This window comes from Ovis canadensis, chromosome 19 (assembly GCF_042477335.2).
Source record: "Ovis canadensis isolate MfBH-ARS-UI-01 breed Bighorn chromosome 19, ARS-UI_OviCan_v2, whole genome shotgun sequence".
In the NCBI taxonomy this organism is placed as follows: domain Eukaryota; kingdom Metazoa; phylum Chordata; class Mammalia; order Artiodactyla; family Bovidae; genus Ovis; species Ovis canadensis.
The window spans coordinates 21296529-21315376 of record NC_091263.1 but is presented as its reverse complement, the minus strand read 5'-3'; the positions used below and the strand labels follow the sequence as shown (position 1 = coordinate 21315376).

The 18848-nt window shown below is 44.2% G+C and overlaps 1 protein-coding gene across 1 annotated transcript in view; it reads right to left on the bottom strand.

The window, feature by feature from the left end:
* CMTM8 (CKLF like MARVEL transmembrane domain containing 8) overlaps positions 1–18468 on the bottom strand; it is a 95362-nt gene extending 76894 nt beyond the window's left edge. Inside the window, exon 1 of the mRNA XM_069561323.1 lies at positions 17637–18468. Coding sequence (XP_069417424.1) covers positions 17637–17783 — 147 coding nt within the window. The 5' untranslated portion in view covers positions 17784–18468. The remainder of the gene's footprint in view (positions 1–17636) is intronic.
* Positions 18469–18848: the final 380 nt, after the last annotated feature.

Here is an 18848-nt window from a genome sequence, read left to right as displayed (position 1 = left end):
AAGACTTTTCTGAAGGAGAAAACAGAAAGAAGAGATAGAAGAACTACAAGGAATCTCCCTGCACTGAAGACAGATCTGAGTATTAGTTATAAAGGGTCCAAGGAGTGCTGGGGGAGATGAGTTTTAAGTCACCCTCTAAAGAAGGGAAGAAAATTCCAAAAGCATTCAAAGAGACTTTTTAAAAAATTTTGATTACTTAAAAGAACATTAAAAGAAAAAAGGAAGTGAGAACCTGATTCCCCTAGAGTTGTGGGTTTGAAAGCTGGTAAAACAAGCCTGCGACTTAAATACCACAAACCTCACAGTTCACTGAAATAGATGCAAGGTTTGTTTTCAGCAGGGAGCATCAGGCTACAGCTGTCCTGATAGGGGTTTCAAGGTCTTCTGGATTTCTCCCAGGATGGGGTGAGGGTATTCAGCCTGCCCAGGGACAGATCTTACCAGGACTCAGGAAACTCCAAGTGGAAGCTCAACAATCTTTCATTCCTAACTACATCAACCTGAAGCTCCAGTATAATTACCTCCTATGGTTGCAAAACTGCCTTGCATGAGCCATTTCACCCAGATTGCGTAAAGACAATCCACCTACCATTTCTTGCTACACCATCCATACCAACTTTCTACATTCTTACGGTTATTGAATGTGCAAGGCATCATTCATGCAAGGTTGTACTGCAACTAAATCTGTGGGAATGGCAGTCACAAGGTTAGGGGTTGGGGGTGGGGTACGATATTGAAACTAACAGGCCTGTGCAGGGACTACCAGACCATCAGGTCTCTTATTAACACCCCGGGACACTGGAAGACATTGGAGCAACATCTTCAAAGCAGTAATGAAAAGAAATTTTAAGACCTATAATTTTACCCAATGAAATTACTCAAGTATAAAGGTGAACAGAAAGACACTCTTAGAAGGGCAAGGGTTCAAAAAAATTCAACACCTTTAAACCTTTGCTAAAGGAGTTACTCGGGAAAGTACTTTGAAAGTGAAAAATAAACCAAGAAAGCAAATGACACAAAAAGTAGCATGAAAAAATTTAAAATTTTAATTGTCAAAAGAGTCACTTGGTATTACGGGTGTAATATCAAACCGTATTACAGCCTGGTGGCTCAGCAGTAAAGACTCTATCTGCCAATGCAGGGGACATGGCTTTGATTCCTGCGTCAGGAAGATCCCCAGAAGAAGGAAATGGCAACCCACTCTAGTATTCTTGCCTGGGAAAACCCATGGACAGAGAAGCCTGGCAGGCTATAGTCCATGGGGTTACAAAAGAGTCGTACGTGACTTAGTGACTAAACAACAACATTATGGGTAAAAGCATCAGACAACTGGCAAGAAATTATTCCCAAGAAATTAGTTTTTTAAAAAGTAGCCCAGGGACTGTAAAATTATGCATTCGCTTTGGAAAACAGTCTGGCAGTTCCTTATATAGTTAAATATAGTTATCATACGAGCCAGCAAATTCTACTCCTAGGAAGACATTCAAGAGAAACAAAAATATATGTCTACACAAAAACTTGTACATGTATGTTCTTAGCAGCGTTCAGTTCAGTCGCTCAGTCGTGTCCAACTCTTTGCGACCCCATGAATCGCAGCATGCCAGGCCTCCCTGTCCATCACCAACTCCTGGAGTACACCCAAACTCATGTCCATCGAGTCGGTGATGCCATCCAGCCATCTCATCCTCTGTCATCCCCTTCTCCTCCTGCCCTCAATTCCTCCAGCATCAGGGTCTTTTCTAGTGAGTCAACTCTTCGCATGAGGTGGCCAAAGTACTGGAGTTTCAGCTTCAGTCCTTCCAATAAATACCCAGGACTAATATTCCTTAGGATGGACTGGTTGGATCTCCTCGCAGTCCATGGGACTCTCAAGAGTCTTCTCCAACACCACAGTTCAAAAGCATCAATTCTTCAGCACTCAGCTTTCTTCACAGTCCAACTCTCACATCCATACATGACCACTGGAAAAACCATAGCCTTGACTAGACGGACTTTTGTTGACAAAGTAATGTCTCTGCTTTTGAATATGCTATCTAGGTTGGTCATAACTTTCCTTCCAAGCAGTAAGCGTCTTTTAATGTCATGGCTGCAGTCACCATCTGCAGTGATTTTGGAGCCCAAAAAAATAAAGTCTGACACTGTTTCCACTGTTTCCCCATCTATTTCCCATGAAGTGATGGGACCAGATGCCATGATCTTCGTTTTCTGAATGTTGAGCTTTAAGCCAACTTTTTCACTTTCCTCTTTCACTTTCATCAAGAGGCTTTTTAGTTCCTCTTCACTTTCGGCCATAAGGGTGGTGTCATCTGCATATCTGAGGTTATTGATATTGCTCCCGGCAATCTTCATTCCAGCTTGTGTTTCTTCCAGTCCAGTGATTCTCATGATGTACTCTGCATATAAGTTAAATAAGCAGGGTGACAATATACAGCCTTGATGTACTCCTTTTCCTATTTGGAACCAGTCTGTTGTTCCATGTCCAGTTCTAACTGTTGCTTCCTGACCTGCATATAGGTTTCTCAAGAGGCAGGTCAGGTGGTCTGGTATTCCCATCTCTTTCAGAATTTTCCACAGTTTATTGTGATCCACACAGTCAAAGGCTTTGGCATAGTCAACAAAGCAGAAATAGATGTTTTTCTGGAACGCTCTTGCTTTTTCGATGATCCAGAAGATGTTGGCAATTTGATCTCTGGTTCCTCTGCCTTTTCTAAAACCAGCTTGAACATTCGGAAGTTCACGGTTCACGTATTACTGAAGCCTGGCTTGGAGAATTTTGAGCATTACTTTACTAGCGTGTGAGATGAGTGCAATTATGCGGTAGTGGCTCAGAGGTTAAAGCCTCTAATACAGGAGACCTGGGTTCGATCCCTGGGTTGGAAAGATCCCCTGGAGAAGGAAATGGCAACCCACTCCAGTATTCTTGCCTGGAGAATCCCATGGACGGAGGAGCCTGGTGGGCTACAGTCCATGGGGTCGCAAAGAGTCAGACACGACTGAGCGACTTAACTAACTTGAGCATTCTTTGGCATTGCGTTTCTTTGGGATTGGAATGAAAACTGACCTGTTCCAGTCCTGTGGCCGCTGCTGAGTTTTCCAAATTTGCTGGCATATTGAGTGCAGCACTTTCACAGCATCATCTTTCAGGATCTGAAATAGCTCAACTGGAATTCTATCACCTCCACTAGCTTTGTTCACAGTGATGCTTTTTAAGGCCCACTTGACTTCACATTCCAGGATGTCTGACTCTAGGTGGGTGATCACACGATCGTGATTATCTGGGTCATGAAGCTCTTTTTTGTACAGTTCTTCTGTGTATTCTTGCCACCTCTTCTTAATATCTTCTGCTTCTGTTAGGTCCATACCATTTCTGTCTTTTATCGAGCCCATCTTTGCATGAAATGTTCCCTTGATATCTCTAATAATTTTCTTGCAGCGTTACCAATAGCTAAAAGGTGGAAAACAACCCAAATGTCTATGAACTCATGAACGGATGGATAAAATGAAGCCACACAATGAAATAATATTTGGCAATAAAAAGGAATGAAGTACTCACTCATGCTTCAACATGGATGAATCCTGAAAATGTTAGCTTAAGCGAAAGAAGTGAGGCACGAAAGATCACATATTATGGGATTCCATTTATATGAGATGTCCAAGTAGGCAAATTTGATAGACACAGAATGCAGAATCAGTGATAGCATAGGAAGAGCATGTGGAGAAGTGGGAAATGACTCCTAATAGTAGGGCATTTCTTTCTAGGATGATGAAAATATTCCACAATCGATTATGATGATGGTTGCACAAGCCTGTGAATATTCCAGAAGCCACTGAGCTGTACACTTCAAGTGGGTGAACTGTATGGTATGTGAATTATATCTCGAAAGAAAAACATATTTAAGAAATATTTAAGAAAAACATAAAAAACTGTCTAACACAAAGAGCATGATAAGGACAAGGTTAGTGTTATATTTTGAATGGAATTATGTGGTTACACATCTTAATTCTCTGGGTAGTTAGCAAAATATATATAAATACTTTGGGTAAAATTTAAAAGATAACTCCAAACAAAATAGAAATGGAATTTATAACTTATAATCACTAGAGAAAAAAATAAGGAAAACCAAGAATTCAAAATAAGTTATCACAATAAATATCAGCGTGTTAAAAATTTCCACATTGAAAGACGAATTCTCAGACTGGGTATACAACTAGTTACATGATCAATATAGAAGACTTAACAAGATGACAGAGAAAGGAAAATATTAAAGGTACAGTTTCCTTTCAGAAGATGAAAATGTTCCAGAACGAGATAAAAGTGATCGAATGTTTTATACTAAATGTCACTCAATTGTTCATTTTAAATAGCCACTTTTATAGACCTACCTCATTCCATTACACTTTCCTTTCATGTGCTTCAAAAATACTGTTTTCACAATTGAAGGTGTGTGGCAACCCTGTATCAAACAAGCCTTATTGGCTTTTTCAAATAGCACTTGCTCACTTTGGGTCTCCGTCACATTTGTTAGTTCTCACAATACTTCACACCTTTTCATTATTATCACACTTGTTATGGTGATCCGTGATCAGTGATCTCTGATGACACGACTGTAAGTGTTCTGAGGTGCCACAAACCTTGCCCATGAAAGGTGGTGAACTGCATCGAGGCTGACGATCCAGAACATTATATAAACTTAGCTGATAAAGCAGTGGCAGGGTGTGAGGGGACTGAAGCAAGCTCTGAAAGAAGTTCTACTGTGGGTCAGGTGCTATCAAAGAACACAGCACGCTGCAGAGAAACTGCTCATGAGAAGAAGAGTCAACGAAGGCAGCAGACTTCATTGTTGTATTATTTTAAGGAACTGCAAAAGCCACCCCAACCTCCAGCAGCTACCACCCTGATTAGTCAGCAGCCATCAACATACAGGCAAGAGTCTCCACCAGCAAAAAGATTATGGCCCGCTAAAGACTTGGGGACAGTTAGCATTTTTTTTTTTACCAATAAAGCATTTTTAACTAAGGTATGTACCTTGTTTTTTAAAAGTATTGAATTGAATACTTATCAGTCTATAGTATAATGTAAACATAATTTTTATGCACTTGGAAACAGAAAAATTCATTTGACTAGCTTTATTTTGGTACTGCTTTATTACACTGGTCTGGAACCACAATATCTCTGAAGTATGCCTATATGTTATGTGAATCTCACTTCAATTAAAAATAAGGGGACAAGAACATATCAGATAAATGCTAGCCAAAAAAAGCTGGGGTGACATTAGTAAAGTCAGACAAAACAGAACACGGCAAAGTGATCTAGAAGGCTGGTCGTATATTAACACAATCAGAAAGCCCTCAGATATGACACCAGCAAATCAAATCCAAGAGTTAAAAAAGGAAGTGTTAAAATCCAATAGTTTTTTTAAAAAATACATTATAATTAAATAGAGATCATATCAGAAGTACAAGAATGACTTAACATTAGATTTTCTAATGTAATTCACTCCACTAACAAATAGAAGGAAAAAAACCCTATATGGTGACCTAACAAAAGGCACCCTCCCAGCCAAATACTAGCTCCCAAATTCAGAAATCATTCCTGATTAAAATACAGAGTTAAACCTCCCTTTCTTAATTCAACAAAGAATATCTACCAGAACCCACAGTAAAACCTGTATTATAATTAAAGCATTGGAAACACTGCAGTTAAAGTTATGAGTCAGCCAAAGATATCCATCTCGTCTCAATCATTCCTACCCTATGCAATAATGAAAAACAGTAAAAATACAAAAAGAAGAAAACCATCCGTGTTCAGATATTACTATAACTTATAAAATAATAATAGAACTAACTATAATAACTAGAACTAAGTATTCAAATAAAATGGTTACATATAAAACAAGATAATCAAAAGCTTTTTTTTGAACTACAAACAGTTACAAATTGCCAAATCCAATTCATTTTTTAGAAATCCTATTTATCAAATATAATAAGAAGTACATAGACTCATCTGGAAAAAACTTAGGACTTCAAGAGCATAAAATGACCTTAAATAAACAGATATAATATTCTTAAGTGATAAGATTCAATATCATAAGGATATCTCTTCAAATTAATTTATAAATTTAATGCAGTCTCAATCAAAATCAGAGTGGAATGTAAGGAACAATGATTTAAAAAATCACCTCCAAGTGTAAGTATACAAAAGCACAGCAAGAAAGAGGGAAACTGGTGTGATTTATAGCAAGGAGATCCAACCAGTCCATCCTAAAGGAAATCAGACCTGAATACTCATTGGAAGGACTGATGCTGAAGCTGAAACTCTAATACTTTGGTCACCTGATGCAAAGAACTGACTCATTTGAAAAGACCCTGATGCTGGGAATGATTGAGGGCAGGAGAAGAAGGGGACGACAGAGGATGAGATGGTTGGATGGCATCACCGACTCAATGGACATGAGTTTGAGTAAGCTCCGGGAGTTGGTGATGGACAGGGAGGCCTGGCGCGCTGCAGTCCATGGGGTCGCAGAGTCAGACACGACTGAGCGACTGAACTGAACTGACCCTACGGAATATTAAAATGCATGATAAAGCTACAGTCAATTTAGAATTGACTCAGAATCAAGAAACAGTTACACATATATGGGAATATGATTAATGGTGAGACAACTGGCTACCCATTTGGGGGGAAAATGAAATTATATTCTTTTAAATTTATTTTTAATTGGAGGATAATTGCTTTACAATGTTGTGGTGGTCTCTGCCATACAACAATGTGCATCAGCCATAGGGATACACGTGTCCCCTCCCTCGTGACCCACCCTCCCACCCACTGGAGGACCAGCTTGAGCTCCCTGTGCTCCACAGCACCTTCCCACTAGCCGTGAACTTCAACCATGGCAACGTACACATGTCAGTCGTAGTCTCTCGGTTCATCCCACCCTCTGCTTCCCCTGCTGGGTCCGCAAGACTGTTTTCTATTCCTGCCCTGTGAACAGGTTCATTAGTACCATATTTCTAGATTCCACCCATTTCCCTAAATTCCATACACAGGCGTTAATATATGATATTTGTTTTTCCCTTTCTGACTTACTTCACTCTGGCAGGGGAGATACCATGATCACGAAATTATATTCTTATCCACAGAGAAAGAACTTATGCCTTCAGATGACAATTTTTTAAAAATTGTTGATTTATTTATATTTGGTAGCACCGCACGGCTTGCAGGGTCTGTTCCTTGACCAGGAATTGAGCTCAGGCTCCGGCAGTGAAAGCGCCGAGTCCTAACCACTGGACAACCAGGGAACTCCTGCTGGTAACTATTTTTAACATTTAAAAGAATGGTATTTTCTTCAAATATCTGTATAATCCTGGGTATACGGAAGCCATGTTTAAGCAAAGTAAACCCAAGAAGGCTGAATAAAGGTAAGACTCTAGATTTCATGCAAGTTAGAAACTTATTTTGATGAAAATGGCATGAATGATTCTAACAACAAGTGACGTGAGAAAGGTAATACTTATACAGGAAACTTACAAATCAACAAAAAAGCAATATGGAAAAATATCAAGATATCACTAAGCGAATAAGATGTTGCAGAATATGTATACTACACTCTTTCATACAGAAAAAGGTCTGCGAACACTCAGTAGATGGGGGTAGATGCTGGATAGAGTGAAGGAGGTAAGTTATCAGAGATACTCAGTTTTCACTCTATATAAATGATTTGAAGTTTTGTACAATGAACACACTGCTAAGTTTCTTTAGTTACATTAATGTATAAATACATTCTCATTACAAAAAAATTAAAACCATGTAAAAAATAAGGAGTTAAAAAGCAAACCTCCCTATTCAAATACATCCCATAGCCCAATCTTATTTCCCTCCTTGGAGTAAATTTTCATAAATGTCTTCACTCCCTGGTGGCTCAGACAGTAAAGAATCTCCCTACAACGCAAGAGACATGGGTTCGATCTCTGAGTTGGGAAGATCCCTCGTAGGAGGGAATGGCTACCCACTCCAGTATTCCTGCCTGCAGAATCCCATGGACAGAGGAACCTGGTGGGCTACAGTCTATGGGTCACAAAGAGTTGGACATGACTGAGCGACGTTAGCAACGCTTTCACTTTTTCACCCCCTTTTCTATGTCTGTAACATTTTTAAAGAAAGAAAGAGCCCTATTTTCTCAAATGAGTAGAAGGCGAAAGACAGGCATTTACTGAAAGAAGAAATAAATGGCTAATGAGCATATTTTAAATGCTAGATTTTAATCATCACAGAAATATAAATTTTAAAAAATTTCTTTCTTCATATGTCCAAAGCTCCCCTGAATATTAGCTGATGCTCTGACCAGTGGGTGTCGATGCCAAATAAGGTTTTATTAGAGTATCTCCCACCCCAAGAAAATTGGAAAATGTTAAGTTTGAGTATTTGAAGAAACAAACCCACTGAAACACCACTAGAACACAAACACACAAACACACTGAAACAGAACCAGAGGGAACGCCAATTGGTATAAACCTTTCTGTACAACTGGGCAGTAATACCAGAAGCCTTAAAAACACATAAAGCAACCCCACTCCAACACAAAACTATTAGAACTAATAAATGAAATCAGCAAAATTGTAGAATATAAGGTTAAGGATACAGAGCTCAACTGGATTTCTATGATGCAGCAATAAACAATCTGAAAATGAAATTAAGAAAATAATTCCATGTTCAATAGCATCAAAAAGAATAAAACATTTAGGAATAAATTTAACAAAACAAATATATGATATGTCCATTGAAAACTGCAAAACATTGTTAAATTAGAGGAGATGTAAATAAACAGAAAGGTATCCCATGTCCATGAATTAGAAAACAGTTTTCAAATAACAATACTTCCCAAACTGATCTACAGATTCAACACAACCCATATTGAAACCCCAGCAGCCCTTTTTGCAGAAATCAGGAGGGTGATACTAAAACTCAAGGAAATGCAAGGGACCCAGAATAGCCAAAACAATTTTCAAAAAAGAACAAACTTGCAAACTCATAGTCTGATTTCCAAACTTTCTATAAAGCTACAGTTAGTGTGGTATTGGCATAAGGATAGATATTTAGATCAATGAAACAGAACTGATAATGCAGAAATAAACCTTTGCATTTATGGCCATATGATTTTCAACAATGGGTGCCAACACAATTCAGTGGGGGGAAAAATTGTCTTTTCAACATATAGTGCTAGGACAATTAGATATCCACATGGAAATGAATGAAATTACCCTCCTTCCTCACATTCAATATAAAAATCAACTCAAAATTAGCCACAGACCTAAATGTAAGACATAAAACTATACAACTTTTGACTTTCCCAGTGGTCCTGAGGTTAAGATTCTGTGCTTCCAGCGCAGGGGGCACGGGTTCGATCCCTGGTCAGGGCAGTTGTGCGTGTCACACAGTACAGCATAGCACCGCCCTCCCCCCAAAAAACCTATAAAACTTTCTGTAGAAAACAGAGGAGCAGATCTTTGCGACCCTGCATTAGGCAAAGTCTTCTTAGATATGACATCAAAAATACAAGCAACAAGAGAAAAAAATACATAAACTGTACTTTGTCAAATCAGGAAACCCTTGTTCTTTAAAGGACACCATCACATAAAGTGAAAAGACAACACACAGAACGGAAGAAAAATATTTGCAAATCATGGATCTGACATATGATAAGGAACTGGTATCCAGAATATGAAAAGCATGCTTACGAGTCCACAATGAGCGAAATTAAATTTTTAAGTGGCAAACGATTTTTTGGTTGTTAACATTATCTTTATTAGGTTGCTGTTGACATTACTTTTCAACTTCTCAGGGCGTGGCTGTTCCTTTTAAATGGCCGAGGATTTGAATCGACACTTCTCCAAAGAAGCTGTACAAATGACATAGATACTCAACATCAATAGTCATCATGGAAATACAAACTAAAACCACAATGAGCTATCACTTCATACCTTGTAGGATGATTAGACAAGGCAGAAAATAAATCTCGGGGAGGATGTGGAGAAATCGGAACACTTGTGTTGGTGCTGGAATTATAAGTTAGGGTCACCATTTTGGAGAGAGTCTAGCAGTACCCTGACAGATAGTAAACAAAGACCTACTGCATCAGTCCACCCTCCTTTCCTAGGTAAACGCCCAAGAGAACTGAAAACTAAGTCCACACAAAGCCTGTGCATGAAGTTTCACAGCAGTGTGCTCACAACAGTCAAAGTGTGGAGACAGCCCAACTGTTCGCCAGTTGGTGAATGGATAAACAATGCATATATATGCACAATACAATGAAATATTATTTGGCCATAAAAGCAATGAAGTACTGGGACATGCGAGAGCATGGATAACCCTTGGAAACATGTTAAGTGAAAGAAGCCAGAAAGCAAGGGCCACATACTAGAGGATTCCATCTACAAGAAATAAGCAGGACAGACAAATCCCCAGGGGCGGAAAACAGACCAGCTGCTACCAAGGGCTGAGGCAAGGGGAGGTCAGGGAGCGACTGCTAACAGGTATAAGATTTCTTTCTGCGGCGACAAAAATGTCCTAAAATCAGCTAATGATGGAAGCTGTACAACTCTGTGAATATCCTAAAAAATTACTGAATTGTGCACCTTTAAAAGGTCAACTTTTCATGTATATTTTTACTTTTCTCATTTTTTTGTTTTTTATTTAATTTTTTCTTGAGGTATAGTTGATTTTAAATGTTTCAGGTGTATAGCAAAGGACATATATATCCTACATAATGGTCTTTGACCTACTTCACCTCTGCATCTATCCATGTTGCTGCTAATGGCGTTATTTCGTTACTTTTTATGACTGGGTAATATTCCACTGTGTGTATGTACCATGTCTTCTGTATCCATGAGTCTGTCAGCGGACACTGCGGCAGCTTCCACTTCTTGACTGCTGTAAAGCATGCTGCAGTGAACGCTGGAGTGCGTGTGTCTTTTCTCCCAATATACACCCAGGGGTGGGACGGCTGGATCAGACGATAGCTCTGCTTTTAGTTTTTTAAGGAAAAATCATCAATCTGTTATGGCTAATATCTCAATAAAGCTGTATCTTAAACCTGGATATGCCCAACCTCATAGAACAGCACACTAAAAAGGGTAAATTTTACTGTAGACATCAATAAAATTTTACTTCAAGGAAGATTCATATGCCCTGTTACTCAATTCTAAGTACACATCCATAGAAAATCTTAAAAGAGTATCCAGAAGGACGGAGCTTAAGGAATGTTTGTTACAACCTCGTTACAGGAAAGAAAGAAATCTAAATTGAACAGTGGGAGCCTGGATATTTATGGAATACTAGGTGGCCATTGGGATTCCCCAGTGGCTCAGAGGTAAAAAATCCACCTGCAATGCAGGAGCCACAGGAGACTTGGGTTCAATCCCTGAGTCGGGAGGAGCCCCTGGAGAAGGAAATGGCAACCCCCTCCAGTATCCTTGCCTGGAGAATCCCATAGACAGAGGAGCCTGGTAGGCCACAGTTCACAGGGTTGCAAAGAGTCAGATACAACTGAAGCAACTTAGCATGTGCGCACACAGGCAGCCATTAAGAATGACTGAAGAACTTCAATAATTTTTTTTAAAGCCAGGAACAGAAGAAAAAATGTTTTTAAAAATTGGAAACAAAACAAAACACAGTGCCTAAAGAAATGAACCGCTGATGAGGAAAGGTAATTTATCAGGTCTCCCCAGGAAACTGGCACATTCAGATTGGGTAATCTGAGCAGAGTTTAATAAAGGTCTTATTTAGAAGGTAGGGTGCAGGAAAACCACAAGCCATAGCGCAGGGCCTGGCAATAGGAAGTGGCTGGGAGTGACCGGATAACAGAGCCAGGGAAAACAGCCCAGGGCGGAGGGCTGCCAGAGCCCGCCTTGCACAGAGGGACATAGCTAGGCTGCTGAGCCCCGGCAGGGAAGAGTCCCAAGAACGAGCGCCCTGAACCTACTCCCCTCCCACCTACCACATTCTACAGGTGCCAGGAGGACCCTGGAATCCAGTGTGGCACCAGAGGGGACCCTGGAGACGGCCAGGTCTGTGCAAGTCACCCTACAGGGTGGAGAGCCGGGTGGAGGGTGCCTCTGAGTGACGAATGGAAGACGTCCAGCACAGATGGTCTTAGCAGAAAACAAGGAGTGGTTCACAAGTGGCCGCATTTTTTTTAAAACTGCAGATAAGTAACACACAACCACTTAGGAAACCCTGGAGTGGTTTACTCCAAGGGGTAAACAGTGGTTCGCCCAGAGTTTCTCAACAGTGGGGCTGTAGGCAGCTGGTGAAGCAACTCTTCATGGCTGGAGACTGTCCCAAGGGCTTTAGGACATTAGACTCCCTGGACCCCAGGGCACTGAACATCAGAAGAACAGACATGACAATAACCAAAAATTTTTGAAAAGCCTCCCCCACGCTCAACATGGGTCAATATTGACACACCTGATAAGAACCACTGTAGGGAACACGGTTCAAGGGGTTTTTTTTTTTTTCTTACTAAAATTTTCTTTTTCTGCCAAGATTAGGAAACTGTGTTCATCCTTCTTCAAAAAGAAATCAAGAGGATAGACTAATTTAACTCCTCCCAGCCTCACCGCACCCCATGTGGGATCTAGTTCCCCCACTGGGGATCGAACCCTCATCCCCTGCATTGGGAACTTGAAGCCTTAACCACTGGATTGCCAGGCAAGTCCTAGGATAAATTAATTTAGATGCCAGTTCTCAGGAAACCCTATCTGTCCTCCCCCAATTAAGTTTGCTCATGACAGTAAGTAAACGAAAGGCGATCTGACATTATTACCTGCATGACACAACTCATTTTGAAGTCACCAACAACAGGAAGGCTGCAATTTAACTCAGCTTCTGACAAATCACTTTTATTCTTCCAATCCTCATAACTGTTATGAGATCACAACATCCTACAAGTCACAGGTCAAGTCCTGGATTGCTTCTAGCTTGTTATAAAACTTTAAGAGGAAGGAAACCACCACAATTTGGTTGCCATGCCGTGTTACACCAGCCTCGTCTAGGGTGTTTTAGCAGGTCACCTCTGTGAGGAAGCCAGGCCAAGGGATCCTGACAACAGATTTGAGGAAACTGTGTGTTTTACCCTCTATTATTTCCCCCCGGCTCAAGCAGGAAGTCAGGTTCTTAGTAATTCTTTGTCTCAGTACTTTGCTTTTTCAAGGCAGAAAGCAACATTCTTCTGGGGGCAGGTCTAACTTAATCTGAGGGCTGGAACAGCAAAAGTTTGAAACCTGCCATGCCTCTACCCCCAAATAACGAATTCATGGTTCCATTTTCCTTATGGTTCAAGAAACCATCCACTGCAAGCTACATCCTGACTCAGATGTTAAAATATAAACAAAAATAAAAATATTTATAAAATATAAACAGTATACTGGATCAATAAAATGTAGTATATACTATTTAGGGTGATCCTTAACATTTTCAAGAGTTCTACGGAATCCTCTGGTATTCCAGTGGTTAGGACCTGGTGCTCTCACTGCTGGGGCCCTGGGTTCAGACCCTGGTCAGGGAACTAAGATCCCACAAGCCACATGGCATGGCCGAAAGAAAGAAAAGGAAAACTGTAAGAATCTCTTTGGAGTAGGAAATGGCAACCCACTCCAGTGTTCCTGTCTGGAGAATCCCATGGACAGAAGAGCCTGGCTGGCTACAGTCCATGGGGTCGCAAAGAGTCAGACACGACTGAGCTAACGAGCACACATGTATGGACAGTAAGTTCATGAAGTGTTCTTCCGATGAATGAAGACACCCTCTCCCATTCCACGTGCCCAACATCTATTTAGATAAACGTAATCTGTAAAACAGCACAAGAAACTCTGCAATCATCAATTGACTCACTTGAAATATCATAAGTAATTGGAATTTTTTAAATAATTAGCAATTGACCTTTGTTTTATAGATAATAGCATATTATGATAAAAGAAAGTATCTAAGCATTCTGTAGCTCTTTTCTCAAAGGACCATCCAAGAACACTTTGCAATAGCATCTAGTGAGCTTGTTAAAAATGCTGATTTCTGTCTCACTGCAGCAAACTTGCTGAAACAGAATTTCTGTAGTCAGCACTCTAGAATGTGCATTTTAGTACAGTGCTGTGATTCTTATGCTCATTAAATCTTTAAAGTCACTGTGCTAGAGGCTAAGATGGTGTAAAAGAAATTCCAGTTAAAACAGCATTTCAGTGAAGGTTTTTAAAATTTCTACAGCAATTTCCACTACAATGGATAAAGCAGGCTTAGAGAATGTTTCTTACTTTCTCAGGCCATTCTAAACATTTGACATAGGCAATTTGGAGCATGCCTAGAAAAAGAATAAGTAACTTGGCTCAAAATTGGTGATCAATATATATTTGTTGAATAAATGAATATAATGTAAACAGAAAAAAAAAAAAAAAAAACCTCTTTAGGGGACTTTCTGGTGGTCCAGTGGTTAAGAATCCTCCTTGCAGAGCAGAAGGTGTGGGTTTGATCCCTGACCAGGGAACTAAGATCCCATATGCTGTGGGGCAATTAAGCCCAGGGGCCACAGCTAGAGAGTTTGTGCACCACAATGAAAGATTCCACGTGCTGCAACTAAGACCCAGCGCAGCCAAATAAATTAAAAAATTTTTTGAATCTCTTTAAATGTTTATGAGTTTCCTGATTGAGAGAACAGGTTCTTGGTATTACGGAAGAAAACCCTCATGTGAAGGCGCACCACTGTGATGTCACAGCTATCTTGGAAGAAAACAGATTCTATAGGTTTCCAGAAAGGGGGTGGGGGCGATCAAGAATTGGAATCTTTTAAAAAGAATTAGAAGAGCTAGAAGATAACAGAGGAATGCTTTCAAAATTCTGAAGGAAAAAATTTCCAATCTACCATTCTTCACCTAGTCAAACTATTAATTATGTGTAACAGTGGAATGAAGACATTTTGAAAGATGCGCCTCTCAATTTACACATGCATCCTTTTTTAGGAGACTACCAGAGGGTGTGTGTTTCCCCCCAGACGAAGGAGGACACTGGTCCTGGGAGGCAGAGGATCAACCCAGGAGAAAGAGGAAGGGGCTTTCAACAGGCACATGCAGGAGACCCCAGGCCATCAGCCGTGTCCAGGTGAGAAGGCCGGGTGAGAGGGGATCAGACACTCCCAGGGAGGGCTGGTCAAGAAGACGGCCCTGATAGAATACCTGCTGTCTCTGTTTCCTGAGTGAAGACTCAAACAGTAAAGTCAGCGACTAAGGACCTAGAGAACTCAGAAATGGAAAATTACAATCTCCAGGAAAAACAAGAAATTGGACAGCAAAGGAAAAGCACTCACAGACCGCTCAGCAGCTCCTCTTGAACAGCGTTTATGATATCCTAAGGTCAGCACCGGCTATCGACCTAACCCAAAGACATAAAGGTGTACGTATAATGCGGGTGGGGAAGGGGTAGCCCAAGAGGGCTAAAGCCTCATTTGTCAGAGTGCAAAGCCAAGGATAACACCATTGGTGGGGGAGGGGTCTGAGAGATGGGAATGTGGGTACCTCTGGTACGGCAATGGTGGGGGGGAGTTAGATGCCTACCGGTAGGCCAGTGACTGTAAAACCTGAGCGTACAGAGATCTGCCGAAAATAAAAACTCTCGTAGTCATTCGGGATAATTTTTCTCACATGTTTTTCCATCAGTTTCCAAAACGTCTACATGCCAACATTTATTATTTCTAGTAACAGAATTGTGGGCCATTTACATTTTTTCTCTCACTTTCCTATTTTCAGAGAAAGCATGGAACATGGAGTCTGTTGATCATAAATCAGAAGACAAGAGGTGTTCTACTTTACACCTGGTCCGCATCCACACCAGGGTAGAAGCCCCACCTCTGTCACTGTAGCTATGTTGGAGCAGAGGAGCCTGCCAACTCCTTCATCCACACAGCAACTATTTGTTGAATTCCTATAAGCCAGGCCCTGCAAGGTGATTTCAATACCCGAGCTTTCTATTGGATCTCCCCAGCCTCAGTGCCAGCTGGGGGAACGGAATGGGGGATGGGCTAAGCCAACACTTGAAACTCTCTATGCACTGGAACCAACGGGGATGTATTCAGTTGGCCTGGGGTGTGCTGAGTCTCTGGAAAAGTGGATGAGCTATGTTACATGCTTTGTTGCAGGTTTCTTACGGGATCTGGGGTCCTCAGGCACTTTGGTACCATCATGGCCCCAAGCTCACATAAGCTAGATTTCAATGACAGTGTGAGGAACATGGGGCTTCCCCAGGTGGCATAGTCGTGAAGAATTCCGCCTGCCATTGGAAAAAGCCATGGTTCCCTGCCCTTTTGTATGACACCCTTTTTGAAACAGACCAGTCTGGCAATCGAAAACAAACAAACAAAAAAAGAATTCGCCTGGGAATGCAAGAGATGTGGGTTCAATCCCTGGGTTGGGAAGATCCCCTGGAGTAAGAAACGGCACCCCACTCCAGTATTCTTGCCTGGGAAATCCCATGGACAGAGGAGCCTGGTGGGTTGCAGTCCATGGGGCCGCAAAGAGTCAGATACAACCGAACACGCCACAGATACACAGTGCGATTTGGCAGAAGGAAGGGATGCCCCTTAACAGTTAAGAGCAGGGCCCTGGAGACAGGCAGGCCTAGGTCTGAAGCCCACCTCCGCCCGCAGGTGTGACCTACTTCCTCTCTCTAAGCCTCAGTTTCTTCACATGTAAAATGGGATCATAACCAACGTTCCCTTCACAGGACAGGCTTCCCAGGTGGCTCAGACGGTAAAAAGGCTACAGTCCAGGGGGTCGCAAAAGAGTCGGAGACGACTGAGCGACTTCCCTTTCTTTCACTTTGCACAGGATAGGGCTGTCGTGCGGGACATGAGGGCAGGAAGGCATCTACAGGGCTTGAAGAGACCCTGGCACCTGGTGAAGCCAGTACACAGTAGCCTCCGTTAGCTGTTAACACGCCGGGACCTTTCTCAGCCGGGAGGAAACCTCAAGGCGCGATAGCTCTCAGCGTCCACGTTCTCCTCTAGAGAGAAGGCTGGTTTATGTGCCCCCTCCCGGGGAACGGTCTGAGTCTTACACCAGGATGTGCAAAGCGCCAGACAAGAACCCCTTTGATCCTCAAACAGCACCAGACAGGAGACCCTCGGAATTTATTCCGTAAACGCTTCCTGATTCACCTCAGTGAATTATCTACCAAGGAGATAACTAGGAAAAAGAAGTCTTCTCCCCTGATCTTCGAGAAGCTTCGCTTTTGGGGAAAAGGCCAGCCACGTGGACATCAGGTGAGGGAGGCACCAGGTATCTCTGCCACTCATGAACACAGTGTTCACCAAGCATCCCGCTCCGGGGACACGGCACGACCGCAGAGAGGGCCCAGCAGGTCGGGCTTCTCCCCAGCAGTCCTCCCGAAGCGCACGACCCTCTCCCCTAGAAGAGCCCACGGTGAGACGGGACCCTCTTCCGAGAGGGGGTCTCGGAGTCCGGCACCTCGGGATGAAGGCGCGGCTCAGCCTAAAGCGTTCCTCGGAAGCCGTCGGAAGGATGCGAGCAAGCTCCCAGGCGAGGAGCACGGCGCGGGCCCACCTGCGCCCCCCGCCCGCGCGCGCGCGCGAGGCACTCACGATCTCCGCCACGATGAGCAGCCCGGGCAGGGTGCGGAGGAACTCGCGGTCGTAGGAGAAGCTGCTGCTGGTGGTGGAGAAGTTCTCGGCGAAGGAGCTGGCGGTGGTGGTGACCGTGTGCGAGCGGGCGCGCTGCGGCTCCTCCATCGTCGCGCCCGGGCCGGGCGGCGCCGGCCCCGCCTCGGGGACCCCCGGCGCGTCCAGGCGGGCCCGCGGCTCTGAGCCCGGGGCCCCGGCCCGCGGCGGGGGAGGGGCGCGCGGCGGCGGGGGAGGGGCGCGGCGGCGGGGGAGGGGCGCGGCGGGGGAGGGGGGCGCGCGGCGGGGGAGGGGCGCGGCGGCGGGGGCACGCGGGCGCGCGGGGGGCGCCTGCCGGGCGCGTCCGGCCGCGGCGCGAGTCTGGCGAGCGCGCGGCGCCCCTCTCCTCGGCGAGCGCGGGCTCTCGGGCTGCGCGGGGGCGCCGCGGCAGGAGACCCGGCGGGAGGGGAGCCGCCGGCGGCCGAGGGAGGCGGCGGAGGCCCGGCGGAGGGGCGGGGGCGTGGAGAGGGGCGGGCGCGCGGTGGGCGGGGCGGGACCGCCCCGCGGAGGCGCCGCCGGCCGGGCCCGCTTCACCTGTTGCTCTGCCCGGGGCGCGGGGGTGGGCGCGCGGGGCGCGGGGTCTGCAGGCGGAGGCCTGGGGTCGCGCCGCCGGCTGCTCGGCCCAGCCCGGCGCCGCCTCCCGGGGCCGGGTCGCCGCCAGGTGGAAAGGGAGGTCAGCGGCCAGGCCTCCGGGCCGCGTGGCTCCGCGAATGGAGGGGGTGGGCGGGGCAATGACTCCAGGTGGCGAAAGAGCGGCTGGAGTTCCGACCTGGCCGGACCTTAGACTCGAGCGAGATCTGTGCGTGGCTGCCGGGACGCTCCGGCCGGAGCCTCCCCTCCCGCCGCGGCGCCCGCCGCAGCCGGGCGGGATTTCCTGCCCCTCCTCCCGGGAACAATTTGAGGAACCAGCTTCATCGCCGGGCTTGGAAGGCGAGACGCTTCCAGGCGCTCTCACAGGCTCGATCGCGCGTATGCGTGGAGGCCGCGCCTGGCCCGGAGATGGGAACGGGGAGATCTTTGGGGGTCCCTGATCACGATGAATCAGTGTCCCATCGCCTAGGGAGGAAATGTTCGGGGGAGAGCTAGAAAACTGTGTGGGTCGTGCAAAGTGAAGTTTCTAACGGGCTGTGCTTTCCT